At 44.2% G+C, this 15,712-nt stretch overlaps 1 protein-coding gene across 1 annotated transcript in view; it reads right to left on the bottom strand.

Moving 5' to 3' along the window:
• The window catches only part of LOC148454249 (uncharacterized), a 236,274-nt gene that overhangs the window by 12,422 nt on the left and 208,140 nt on the right, over positions 1-15,712 (bottom strand). The window contains exon 11 of the mRNA XM_088461130.1: positions 1,096-1,107. Within this exon, the coding sequence (XP_088317256.1) occupies positions 1,096-1,107 (12 nt within the window). The remainder of the gene's footprint in view (positions 1-1,095; positions 1,108-15,712) is intronic.

Raw genomic sequence — 15,712 nt, 5'->3', positions numbered from 1 at the left:
TACTCTCCCTGTATAATATTAACAACAAAACACCAGTGGCTTGTCCCCCTTATACAAATAACAGGACACCACAGGCTGCTCCCCCTATATAATAATAATACTAATAACAGGACACCACAGGCTGCTCCCCCAGTGTAATGATAATAATAATAATAATAATAATAATAATAATAATAATAACAGGACACAACAGGCTGCTCCCCTGTATTATAATAATAACAGGACACCATATGCTGCTCCCCCTGTTAAATAATAATAACAATAGGACACCACAGGCTGCTCCCCCTGTATAATAGTAATAACAATAGGACACCACAGGCTGCTCCGCCTGTATAATAGTAATAACAATAGGACACCACAGGTTGCTCCCTGTGGATAATAGTAATAACAATAGGACACCACAGGTCAGGGTCATAGCTAGGGTAGTGCGGCCGGTGCCATCGCACAGGGCACCACAGTTCAGGGGGCGCTGTTTGGGCCTATCAAATTTCTGTTTATTATCATTCTTGATTGTAGCTTCCTCTTATTTCATCCCCAGCATCTCCTGGCCTCTCCTATCTCTTCCCTGGCCCTTCCCCATGAAGCCATGGCCCTTTTTTGGGTGCATTATCTCCCTTTGAAAAATGAGGGGGGTGACAATGCTCTTTCGGGCACAGGGCACCAAAAAGTCTAGTTACAGCTCTGCCACAGGTTGCTCCTCCTGTATAATAATAATAGGACACCACAGGCTGCCCCCCTGTATAATAATAATAATAGGACACCAGAGGCTGCTCCCCATGTATCATAATAATAATAATAATAATAATAATAATAATAAGACACCACAGGCTACTCCCACTGTATAATAATAATAACAGGACACAACATGCTGCTCCAACTGTATAATAATAATAATAATAACAGGACACCACAGGCTGCTCCCCCTATATATAACAGGACACCACAGGTTGCTTTCCCTGTATAACAATAATAACGGACACCACAGGCTGCTCTCCCTGTATAATAATAATAAAAAACACCACAGGCTGCTCCCCCTGTATAATAATAATAAAAAACACCACAGGCTGCTCCTCCTGTATAACAACAGGACACCACAGACTGCTCCCACTGTATAATAATAATAACAGGACACCACAGGCTGCTCCCCTGTTTAATAATTATAAAAGGACACCACTAGCTGTTCCTCCTGTGTAATAATAATAATAACAGGACACAACATGCTGCTCCCACTGTGTAATAATAATAATAATAATAATAACAGGACACCACAGGATGCTCTCCCTGTATAGTAATAATAATAACCGGACACCACAAGCTGCTCCCCCTGTATAATAATAATAACAGGACACAACATGCTGCTCCCAGTGTATAATAATAATAACAGGACACCACATGCTGCTCCCCCTGTATAATAGTAATAACAGGAGGCCACAGGCTGCTCCCCCTGTATAATAATAATAATAATAATAATAATAACAGGACACTACAGGCTGCTCCCCCTGTATAATAATAATAATAACAACAGGACACCACAGGCAGCTCCCCCTGTATAATAAAAATAATAATAACAGGACACCACAGGCTGCTCCCCCTGTATAATAATAACAGGACACAATATGCTGCTCCCTCTGTATAATAATAACAGGACACAACATGCTGCTCCCCCTGTATAATAATAATAATAACAGGACACCACAGGCTGCTTCCCCTGCACAAATAATAATAATAATAATAATATTAGGACACCACAGGCTGCTTACCTGTATAATAAAAATAACAACAGGACACAACATGCTGCTCCCCCTGTATAATAATAATAATAATAAAAATAATAATAACAACAGGACACAACAGGCTGCTCCCCCTGTATTATAATAATAACAGGACACCATATGCTGCTCCCCCTATATAATAGTAATAACAGAAAATCACAGGCTGCTCCACCTGTATAATAATAATAACAGGACACCACAGGCTGCTCCCCCTGTATAATAGTAATAACAATAGGATACCACAGGCTGCTCCACCTGTATAATAGTAATAACAGGACACCACAGGTTGCTCCCTCTGTATAATAATAATAGTAATAATATGACACCACAGGCTGCACCCTGTATAATAATAATAATAGGACACCACAGGCTGCTCCCCCTGTATAATAATAATAATAATAATAATAAAAGGACACCATAGGCTGCTCCCCCTGTATAATAATAACAGGACACCACAGGTTGCTTCCCCTGTATAACAATAATAACGGACACCACAGGCTGCTCTCCCTGTATAATAATAATATAAAACACAACAGGCTGCTCCCACTGTATAATAATAATAATAATAATAATAACAGGACACCACAGGATGCTCCCCCTGTATAATAATAATAATAATAACAACAGGACACAACTGGCTGCTCTCCCTGTATAGTAATATTAATAACAGGACACCACAGGCTGCTCCCCCTGTATAATAATAATAATAATAACAGGACACAACATGCTGCTCCCCCTGTATAATAGTAATAATAGGAGGCCACAGGCTGCTCCTGCTGTATAATAATAATAATAATAATAACAACAGGACACCACAGGCTGCTCTTGCTGTATACTAATAATAATAATAATAATAATAATAAAAATAACAACAGGACACCACAGGCTGCTCCTGCTGTATAATAATAATAATAATAATAATAATAACAGGACACCACAGACTGCTCCCCCTGTATAATAATAATAACAGGACACCACAGACTGCTCCCCCTGTATAATAATAATAACAGGACACCACAGTTTGCTCCCCCTGTATAATAATAATAACAGGACATCACAGGCTGCTCCCTCTGTATAATAATAATAACAGGACATCACAGGCTGCTCCCCCTGTATAATAATAATAATAACAAGACACCACAGGCTGCTCCCACTGTATAATAGTAATAACAGGACACCACAGGCTGCTCCCCCTGTATAATAATAATAATAATAATAACAACAACAGGACACCACAGGCTGCTCCCACTGTATAATAATGATAATAATAACAACAGGACACCACAGGCTGCTCCCCCTGTATAATAATAATAATAATAATAATATCAAGACACCACAGTCTGCTCCCCCTGTATAATAGTAATAATGATAATAATAATAACAACAGGACACCACAGGCTGCTCCCCCTGTATAATAATAATATCAGGACACCACAGTCTGCTCCCTCTGTATAATTGTAATAATAATAATAACAACAGGACACCACAGGCTGCTCCCCCTGTATAATAGTAATAATAATAATAATAATAATATCAGGACACCACAGTCTGCTCCCCCTGTATAATAGTAATAATAATAACAACAGGACACCACAGGCTGCTCCCCCTGTATAATAGTAATAATAATAATAATAATAATAATAATATCAGGACACCACAGTCTGCTCCCCCTGTATAATAGTAATAATAATAACAACAGGACATCACAGGCTGCCCCCACTGTATAATAATAATAACAGGACACCACAGGCTGCTCCTCCTGTATAATAATAATAACAGGACAGCAAAGGCTGCTCCCTCTGTATAATAATAATAATAACAGGACACCAAAGGCTGCTACTCCTGTATAATAATAAAAATAACAGGACACCACAGGCTGCTCCCCCTCTATAATAATAATAACAGGACACCACAGGCTGCTCCCACTGTATAATAATAACAGGACACCACAGGCTGCTCTCCCTGTATAGTAATATTAATAACAGGACACCACAGGCTGCTCCCCCTGTATAATAATAATAACAGGACACAACATGCTGCTCCCACTGTACAATCATTATAATACAAAGAGGACACCACAGGCTGCTCCCCCTGTATAATAATAATAACAACAGGACACCATAGCCTGCTCCCCCTGTATAATAATAATAATAATAATAATAATAATAATAATAATAATAACAGGACACAACTTGCTGCTCCCACTGTATAATAATAATAATAATAATATTATTATTATTATTATTATTATTAACAGGACACCACAGTCTGCTCCCTCTATATAATAGTAATAACAGGACACCACAGGCTGCTCCCACTGTATAATAGTAACAATAACAGGACACCACAGGCTGCTCCCACTGTATAATAGTAATACCAGGACACCACAGGCTGCTCCCCCTGTATAATAATAATAATAACAGGACACCACAGGCTGCTCCACCTGTATAATAGTAAAGATAATAATAATAATAATAATAACAACAGGACACCACAGGCTGCTCCCCCTGTATAATAATAATAATAACAACAGGACACCACAGGCTGCTCCCCCTGTATAATAATAACAACAGGACACCACAGGCTGCTCCCACTGTATAATAGTAATAATAATAACAGGACACCACAGGCTGCTCCCCCTGTATAATAATAATAACAGGACACCACAGGATGCTCCCCCTGTTTAATAATAATAACAGTACACCACAGGCTGCTCCCCCTGTATAATAATAACAGGACACAACAGGCTGCTCCCCCTCTATAATAATAATAACAGGACACCACAGGCTGCTCCCCCTGTGTAATGATAATAATAATAATAACAGGACACCACAGGCTGCTCCCCCTGTATAATAATAATAATAATAATAGGATACCACAGGCTGCTCCCCCTGTATAATAAAAATAACAGGACACAACATGCTGCTCCAACTGTATAATAATATTAATAACAGGACACCACAGGTTGCTCCCCCTGTATAATAATAACAGGACACCACAGGTTGCTTCCCCTGTATAACAATAATAATAATAATAATAATAATAATAATAATAATAACAACAGGACACCACAGGCTGCTCCGCCTGTATAACAATAATAACGGACACCACAGGCTGCTCCCACTGTATAATAATAATATTAATAACAACAGGACACCACAGGATGCTCCCCCTGTATAATAATAATAATAATAATAATAACAGGACACCACTGGCTGCTCTCCCTGTATAATAATAATAACAGGACACAACATGCTGCTCCCACTGTATAATAATAATAACAGGACACCACAGGCTGCTCCCCCTGTATAATAATAATAACAGGACACAATAGGCTGCTCACCCTGTATAATAACAGGACACCACAGGCTGCTCCCCCTGTATAATAATAATAACAGGACACCACAGGCTGCTCCCTCTGTATAATAATAATAACAGGACACCACAGGCTGCTCCCACTGTATAATAATAATAATAATAACAGGACATCACAGGCTGCTCCCCCTCTATAATAATAATAACAGGACACCACAGGCTGCTCCCCCTGTGTAATGATAATAATAATAATAATAATAATAATAATAATAATAATAACAGGACACCACAGGCTGCTCCCCCTGTATAATAATAATACTAATAGGACACCACAGGCTGCTCCCGCTGTATAATAACAATAACAGAACACAACATGCTGCTCCAACTGTATAATATTAATAACAGGACACCACAGGCTGCTCCCCCTGTATAATAATAACAGGACACCACAGGTTGCTTCCCCTGTATAATAATAATAATAATAATAATAATAATAATAATAACAGGATAACACAGGCTGCTCCCCCTGTATAATAATAATAACAGGACACAACATGCTGCTCCCACTGTATAATAATAATAATAATAATAATAATAATAATAATAATAACAGGACACAACATGCTGCTCCCAAAGTATAATAATAATAACAATAACAGGACACCACAGGCTGCTCCGCCTGTATAATAATAATAATAATAACAATAGGACACCACAGGCTGCTCCCCCTGTATAATAATAATAACAGTACACCACTCACTGCTCTACCTGTATAATAATAACAGGACACAACATGCTGCTCCCACTGTATAATAATAATAATAATAACAGGACACCACAGGCTGCTGCCCCTGTATAATAATAATAACTGGACACAACCTGCTGCTCCCACTGTATAATAATAATAATAATAGGATACCACAGGCTGCTCCTTCTGTATAATAATAATAATAATAATAATAATAATAATAATAATAACAACAACAGGACACCACAGGCTGCTCCCCCTGCATAATAGTAATAACAGGACACCACAGGCTGCTCCCCCTGTATAATAATAATAACAGGACACCACAGGCGGCTCCCCCTGTATAATAGTTATAACAGGACACCACAGGCTGCTCCCCCTGTATAACAACAATAATAATAATAACAGGACACCACAAGCTACTCCCCCTGTATAATAATAATAATATTAACAATAATAATAATAACAGGACACCACAGGCTGCTCCCCCTGTATAATAATAATAATAACAGGACACCACAGGCTGCTCCCCCTGTATAATAATAATAATAATAACAGGACACCACAGGCTGCTCCCCCTGTATAATAATAATAATAATAACAGGACACCACAAGCTGCTCCCCCTGTATAATAATAATAACAGGACACCACAGGCTGCTCCCCCTGTATAATAATAATAATAACAGGACACCACAAGCTGCTCCCCCTGTATAATAATAATAACAGGACACCACAGGCTGCTCCCCCTGTATAATAATAATAACAGGACACCACAGGCTGCTCCCCCTGTATAACAATAACATTACACCACAGGCTGCTCCCCCTGTACAGTAATAATAATAACAGGACACCACAGGCTGCTCCCCCAGTATAATAATAATAATAATAAAAGAACACCACTGGCTGCTCCCCCTGTGGAGTAATAATAATAACAGGACACAAAATGCTGCTCTGCCTGTATAATAATAATAACAGGACACCATAGGCTGCTCCCCTTGTTTAATAAAAATAACAGGACTCCACAGGCCGCTCCTCCTGTATAATAATAATAACAGTATACAACATGCTGCTCCCCCTGTATAATAATGATAACAACAGGTCACTACAGGCTGCTCTCCCTGTATAATAATAATAATAACAGGACACTACAGGCTGCTTCCCCTGTATAATAATAACAGGACACCACAGGCTGCTTCCCCTGTATAATAATAACAGTACATCAAAGTCTGCTCCCCCTGTATAACAATAATTAATATATTACCTGCTTCCTCTCAAATATCACCCGGAAGTTGTTGTCTAAAACTATTTTCCGGAGGGCGGAGATTATCTGGAACGCACAGGACAAAAGTTAGGTGGAACGCAAAGGACGGAAATCAGGTGGAACACACAGGCAAAAAGTCTTGTGGAACGCACTGGCCAGAAGCCAGGTGGAACGCATAATGCGGAAGTGTATTGGAACGCAGAGGCAGGAAGTGTATTGTGTTATGTCATCAGGTGACTGGCCTGAGTTGTTGTAGATGTTCCGCATTGTGTATTAGGTGTATGTTATTATATAGAGTCCTGCAGAGACTGAGACATGTGCTATGTTACATACATACTAATATACATAGCAATATATATCACTTATACACATAGGGACCGTCATAGTCACCTCTATAGGCTCACACACACACAGTCACCTCTATAGGCTCACACACACACACACAGTCACCTCTATAGGCTCATACACACAAAGTCACCTCTATAGGCTCACACACACACACACAGTCACCTCTATAGGCTCATACACACACACACAGTCACCTCTATAGGCTCATAAACACACACACAGTCACCTCTATAGGCTCTCACACACACACACACAGTCACCTCTATAGGCTCATACACACGCACACAGTCACCTCTATAGGCTCATACACACACACACAGTCACCTCTATAGGCTCATACACACACAGTCACCTCTATAGCCTCACACACACAGTCACCTCTATAGCCTCACACACACACACACAGTCACCTCTATAGCCTCACACACACACACACAGTCACCTCTATAGGCTCACACACACACACACAGTCACCTCTATAGGCTCCACACACACACACACACACACACACACACACAGTGACCTCTATAGGCTCATACACACACACACAGTCACCTCTATAGGCTCATACACACACACACAGTCACCTCTATAGGCTCATACACACGCACACAGTCACCTCTATAGGCTCATACACACGCACACAGTCACCTCTATAGGCTCTCACACACACAGTCACCTCTATAGGCTCTCACACACACAGTCACCTCTATAGGCTCATACACACAGTCACCTCTATAAGCTCACACACACAGTCACCTCTATAGGATCACACACACACAGTCACCTCTATAGGCTCACACACACACAGTCACCTCTATAGGCTCTTACACACACACAGTCACCTCTATAGGATCACACACACACAGTCACCTCTATAGGCTCACACACACACACACAGTCACCTCTATAGGCTCATACACACAAAGTCACCTCTATAGGCTCACACACACACACACAGTCACCTCTATAGGCTCATACACACACACACAGTCACCTCTATAGGCTCATAAACACACACACAGTCACCTCTATAGGCTCTCACACACACACACACAGTCACCTCTATAGGCTCATACACACGCACACAGTCACCTCTATAGGCTCATACACACACACACAGTCACCTCTATAGGCTCATACACACACAGTCACCTCTATAGCCTCACACACACAGTCACCTCTATAGCCTCACACACACACACACAGTCACCTCTATAGCCTCACACACACACACACAGTCACCTCTATAGGCTCACACACACACACACAGTCACCTCTATAGGCTCCACACACACACACACACACACACACACACACAGTGACCTCTATAGGCTCATACACACACACACAGTCACCTCTATAGGCTCATACACACACACACAGTCACCTCTATAGGCTCATACACACGCACACAGTCACCTCTATAGGCTCATACACACGCACACAGTCACCTCTATAGGCTCTCACACACACAGTCACCTCTATAGGCTCTCACACACACAGTCACCTCTATAGGCTCATACACACAGTCACCTCTATAAGCTCACACACACAGTCACCTCTATAGGATCACACACACACAGTCACCTCTATAGGCTCACACACACACAGTCACCTCTATAGGCTCTTACACACACACAGTCACCTCTATAGGATCACACACACACAGTCACCTCTATAGGCTCACACACACACGCACACAGTCACCTCTATAGGCTCACACACACACGCACACAGTCACCTCTATAGGCTCATACACACGCACACAGTCACCTCTATAGGCTCATACACACGCACACAGTCACCTCTATAGGCTCATACACACACACACAGTCACCTCTATAGGCTCATACACACAAAGTCACCTCTATAGCCTCAAACACACACACACACAGTCACCTCTATAGGCTCATACACACACACACAGTCACCTCTATAGGCTCACACACACACAGTCACCTCTATAGCCTCACACACACACACACAGTCACCTCTATAGGCTCATACACACACACACAGTCACCTCTATAGGCTCATACACACACACACAGTCACCTCTATAGGCTCATACACACGCACACAGTCACCTCTATAGGCTCATACACACGCACACAGTCACCTCTATAGGCTCTCACACACACAGTCACCTCTATAGGCTCTCACACACACAGTCACCTCTATAGGCTCTCACACACACAGTCACCTCTATAGGCTCATACACACAGTCACCTCTATAGGCTCACACACACAGTCACCTCTATAGGCTCTCACACACACAGTCACCTCTATAGGATCACACACACACAGTCACCTCTATAGGCTCACACACACACAGTCACCTCTATAGGCTCTTACACACACACAGTCACCTCTATAGGATCACACACACACAGTCACCTCTATAGGCTCATACACACAGTCACCTCTATAGGCTCTCACACACACAGTCACCTCTATAGGCTCATACACACACACACAGTCACCTCTATAGGCTCCACACACACACAGTCACCTCTATAGGCTCTCACACACACAGTCACCTCTATAGGCTCCCACACACACACACACACACACACAGTCACATCTATACCCTCACACACACACACAGTCACCTCTATAGGCTCCACACACACACAGTCACCTCTATAGGCTCCACACACACACAGTCACCTCTATAGGCTCTCACACACACACAGTCACCTCTATACCCTCACACACAGTCACCTCTATAGGCTCTCACACACACACAGTCACCTCTATAGGCTCCACACACACACAGTCACCTCTATAGGCTCTCACACACACACAGTCACCTCTATACCCTCACACACACACACAGTCACCTCTATAGGCTCCACACACAGTTACCTCTATAGGCTCTCACACACACACACACACATAGTCACCTCTATAGGCTCCACACACACACAGTCACCTATATCCCCTCACACACACACACATACAGTCACCTCTATAGGCTCTCACACACACACACAGTCACCTCTATAGGCTCCACACACACACACACATAGTCACCTCCATAGGCTCCACACACACACACACAGTCACCTCTATAGGCTCACACACAGTCACCTCTATAGGCTCACACACAGTCACCTCTATATCCTCACACACACACACACAGTCACCTCTATAGGCTCTCACACAGTCACCTCTATAGGCTCACACACACACACACATAGTCACCTCTATAGGCTCCACACACACACAGTCACCTCTATAGGCTCCACACACACATACAGTCACCTCTATAGGCTCACACACAGTCACCTCTATAGGCTCCACACACACACACACACACAGTCACCTCTATAGGCTCTCACACACACACACACACACACAGTCACCTCTATAGGCTCACACACACACACAGTCACCTCTATAGTATCACACACACACACATAGTCACCTCTATAGGCTCTCACACACACACACATAGTCACCTCTTTAGGCTCACACACACACATAGTCACCTCTATAGTATCACACACACACACAGTCACCTCTATAGGCTCTCACACACACACAGTCACCTCTATAGGCTCACACACACACACACACAGTCACCTCTATAGGCTCTCACACACACACACAGTCACCTCTATAGGATCACACACACACAGTCACCTCTATAGGCTCACACAAACACAGTCACCTCTATAGGCTCTCACACACACACAGTCACCTCTATAGGATCACACACACACAGTCACCTCTATAGGCTCTCACACACACACACAGTCACCTCTATAGGCTCCACACACACACAGTCACCTCTATAGGCTACACACACACACACAGTCACCTCTATACCCTCACACACACACACACACAGTCACCTCTTTAGGCTCCACAAACACAGTTACCTCTATAGGCTCACACACATAGTCACCTCTATAGGCTCCACACACACACAGTCACCTATATCCCCTCACACACACACACACAGTCACCTCTATAGGCTCTCTCACACACACACACACACACAGTCACCTCTATAGGCTCACACACACACACACACACACACACACACACACACACACACACACAGTCACCTCTATAGGCTCTCACACAGTCACCTCTATAGGCTCACACACACATAGTCACCTCTATAGGCTCCACACACACACAGTCACCTCTATAGGCTCTCACACAGTCACCTCTATAGGCTCACACACACATAGTCACCTCTATAGGCTCCACACACACACAGTCACCTCTATAGGCTCCACACACACACACAGTCACCTCTATAGGCTCACACACACACACAGTCACCTCTATAGCCTCACACACACACACACAGTCACCTCTATTGGCTCATACACACACACACAGTCACCTCTATAGGCTCATACACACACACACAGTCACCTCTATAGGCTCATACACACGCACACAGTCACCTCTATAGGCTCATACACATGCACACAGTCACCTCTATAGGCTCTCACACACACAGTCACCTCTATAGGCTCTCACACACACAGTCACCTCTATAGGCTCATACACACAGTCACCTCTATAGGCTCACACACACAGTCACCTCTATAGGCTCTCACACACACAGTCACCTCTATAGGATCACACACACACAGTCACCTCTATAGGCTCACACACACACAGTCACCTCTATAGGCTCTTACACACACACAGTCACCTCTATAGGATCACACACACACAGTCACCTCTATAGGCTCATACACACAGTCACCTCTATAGGCTCTCACACACACAGTCACCTCTATAGGCTCATACACACACACACAGTCACCTCTATAGGCTCCACACACACACAGTCACCTCTATAGGCTCTCACACACACAGTCACCTCTATAGGCTCCCACACACACACACACACACACAGTCACATCTATACCCTCACACACACACACAGTCACCTCTATAGGCTCCACACACACACAGTCACCTCTATAGGCTCCACACACACACAGTCACCTCTATAGGCTCTCACACACACACAGTCACCTCTATACCCTCACACACACACACAGTCACCTCTATAGGCTCTCACACACACACAGTCACCTCTATAGGCTCCACACACACACAGTCACCTCTATAGGCTCTCACACACACACAGTCACCTCTATACCATCACACACACACAGTCACCTCTATAGGCTCCACACACAGTTTCCTCTATAGGCTCTCACACACACACACACACATAGTCACCTCTATAGGCTCCACACACACACAGTCACCTATATCCCCTCACACACACACACACAGTCACCTCTATAGGCTCTCACACACACACAGTCACCTCTATAGGCTCCACACACACACACACATAGTCACCTCCATAGGCTCCACACACACACACACACACAGTCACCTCTATAGGCTCACACACAGTCACCTCTATAGGCTCACACACAGTCACCTCTATATCCTCACACACACACACACACACAGTCACCTCTATAGGCTCTCACACAGTCACCTCTATAGGCTCACACACACACATAGTCACCTCTATAGGCTCCACACACACACAGTCACCTCTATAGGCTCCACACACACATACAGTCACCTCTATAGGCTCACACACAGTCACCTCTATAGGCTCCACACACACACACACACAGTCACCTCTATAGGCTCTCACACACACACACAGTCACCTCTATAGGCTCACACACACACACAGTCACCTCTGTAGTATCACACACACACACATAGTCACCTCTATAGGCTCTCACACACACACACATAGTCACCTCTATAGGCTCACACACACACACATAGTCACCTCTATAGTATCACACACACACACAGTCACCTCTATAGGCTCTCACACACACACAGTCACCTCTATAGGCTCACACACACACACACACAGTCACCTCTATAGGCTCTCACACACACACAGTGACCTCTATAGGCTCTCACACACACACACACACACAGTCACCTCTATAGGATCACACACACACAGTCACCTCTATAGGCTCACACAAACACAGTCACCTCTATAGGCTCTCACACACACACAGTCACCTCTATAGGATCACACACACACAGTCACCTCTATAGGCTCTCACACACACACACAGTCACCTCTATAGGCTCCACACACACACAGTCACCTCTATAGGCTACACACACACACACAGTCACCTCTATACCCTCACACACACACACACAGTCACCTCTTTAGGCTCCACAAACACAGTTACCTCTATAGGCTCACACACATAGTCACCTCTATAGGCTCCACACACACACAGTCACCTATATCCCCTCACACACACACACAGTCACCTCTATAGGCTCTCTCTCACACACACACACACACACACAGTCACCTCTATAGGCTCACACACACACACACACACAAAGTCACCTCTATAGGCTCTCACACAGTCACCTCTATAGGCTCACACACACATAGTCACCTCTATAGGCTCCACACACACACAGTCACCTCTATAGGCTCTCACACAGTCACCTCTATAGGCTCACACACACATAGTCACCTCTATAGGCTCCACACACACACACAGTCACCTCTATAGGCTCCACACACACACAGTCACCTCTATAGGCTCACACACACACACAGTCACCTCTATAGGCTCACACACACATAGTCACCTCTATAGCCTCACACACACATAGTCACCTCTAAAAGGCTCACACACACAGTCACCTCTATAGGCTCTCACACACACACAGTCACCTCTATAGGCTCACACACACACACATAGTCACCTCTATAGGCTCTCAAACACACACAGTCACCTCTATAGGCTCTCACACACACAGTCACCTCTATAGGATCACACACACACAGTCACCTCTATAGGCTCACACACACACACACACAGTCACCTCTATAGGCTCTCACACACACACAGTCACCTCTATAGGCTCTCACACACACAGTCACCTCTATAGGCTCACACACACACAGTGACCTCTATAGGCTCTCACACACACACAGTCACCTCTATAGGATCACACACACACAGTCACCTCTATAGGCTCACACACACAGTCACCTCTATAGGCTCTCACACACACTCAGTCACCTCTATAGGATCACACACACACACAGTCACCTCTATAGGCTCTCACACACAGTCACCTCTACAGGCTCTCACACACACACAGTCACCTCTATAGGCTCCACACACACACAGTCACCTCTATAGGCTCCACACACACACAGTCACCTCTATACCCTCACACACACACACAGTCACCTCTATAGGCTCCACACACAGTTACCTCTATAGGCTCACACACACACACACACACACACACACATAGTCACCTCTATAGGCTCCACACACACACAGTCACCTATATCCCCTCACACACACACACACAGTCACCTCTATAGGCTCTAACACACACACAGTCACCTCTATAGGCTCACACACACACACACACATAGTCACCTCTATAGGCTCCACACACACACATAGTCACCTCTATAGGCTCCACACACACAGTCACCTCTATAGGCTCACACACACACACAGTCACCTCTATATGCTCACACACAGTCACCTCTATACCCTCACACACACACACACACACAGTCACCTCTATAGGCTCTCACACAGTCACCTCTATAGGCTCACACACACACACACACACACATAGTCACCTCTATAGGCTCCACACACACACAGTCACCTCTATAGGCTCCACACACACATACAGTCACCTCTATAGGCTCACACACAGTCACCTCTATAGGATCCACACACACACACACACAGTCAACTCTATAGGCTCTCACACACACACACAGTCACCTCTATAGGCTCCACACACACACAGTCACCTCTATAGGCTCACACACACACACACATAGTCACCTCTATAGGCTCCACACACACACACAGTCACCTCTATAGGCTCCACACACACACACACACAGTCACCTCTATAGGCTCACACACACACACAGTCACCTCTATAGGCTCACACACACATAGTCACCTCTATAGCCTCACACACACATAGTCACCTCTAAAAGGCTCACACACACACAGTCACCTCTATAGGCTCTCACACACACACAGTCACCTCTATAGGCTCACACACACACACACACATAGCCACCTCTATAGGCTCTCAAACACACACAGTCACCTCTATTGGCTCCCACACACACAGTCACCTCTATAGGATCACACACACACACAGTCACCTATATAGGCTCACACACACACACACACACACACACACAGTCACCTCTA

The sequence above is a fragment of the Taudactylus pleione genome, unplaced genomic scaffold, assembly GCF_031769625.1.
Source record: "Taudactylus pleione unplaced genomic scaffold, aTauple2 ptg001020l, whole genome shotgun sequence".
NCBI lineage: Eukaryota > Metazoa > Chordata > Amphibia > Anura > Myobatrachidae > Taudactylus > Taudactylus pleione.
The sequence above is the reverse complement of the archived record's forward strand: the minus strand, read 5'-3'. Positions and strand labels throughout refer to the sequence as shown.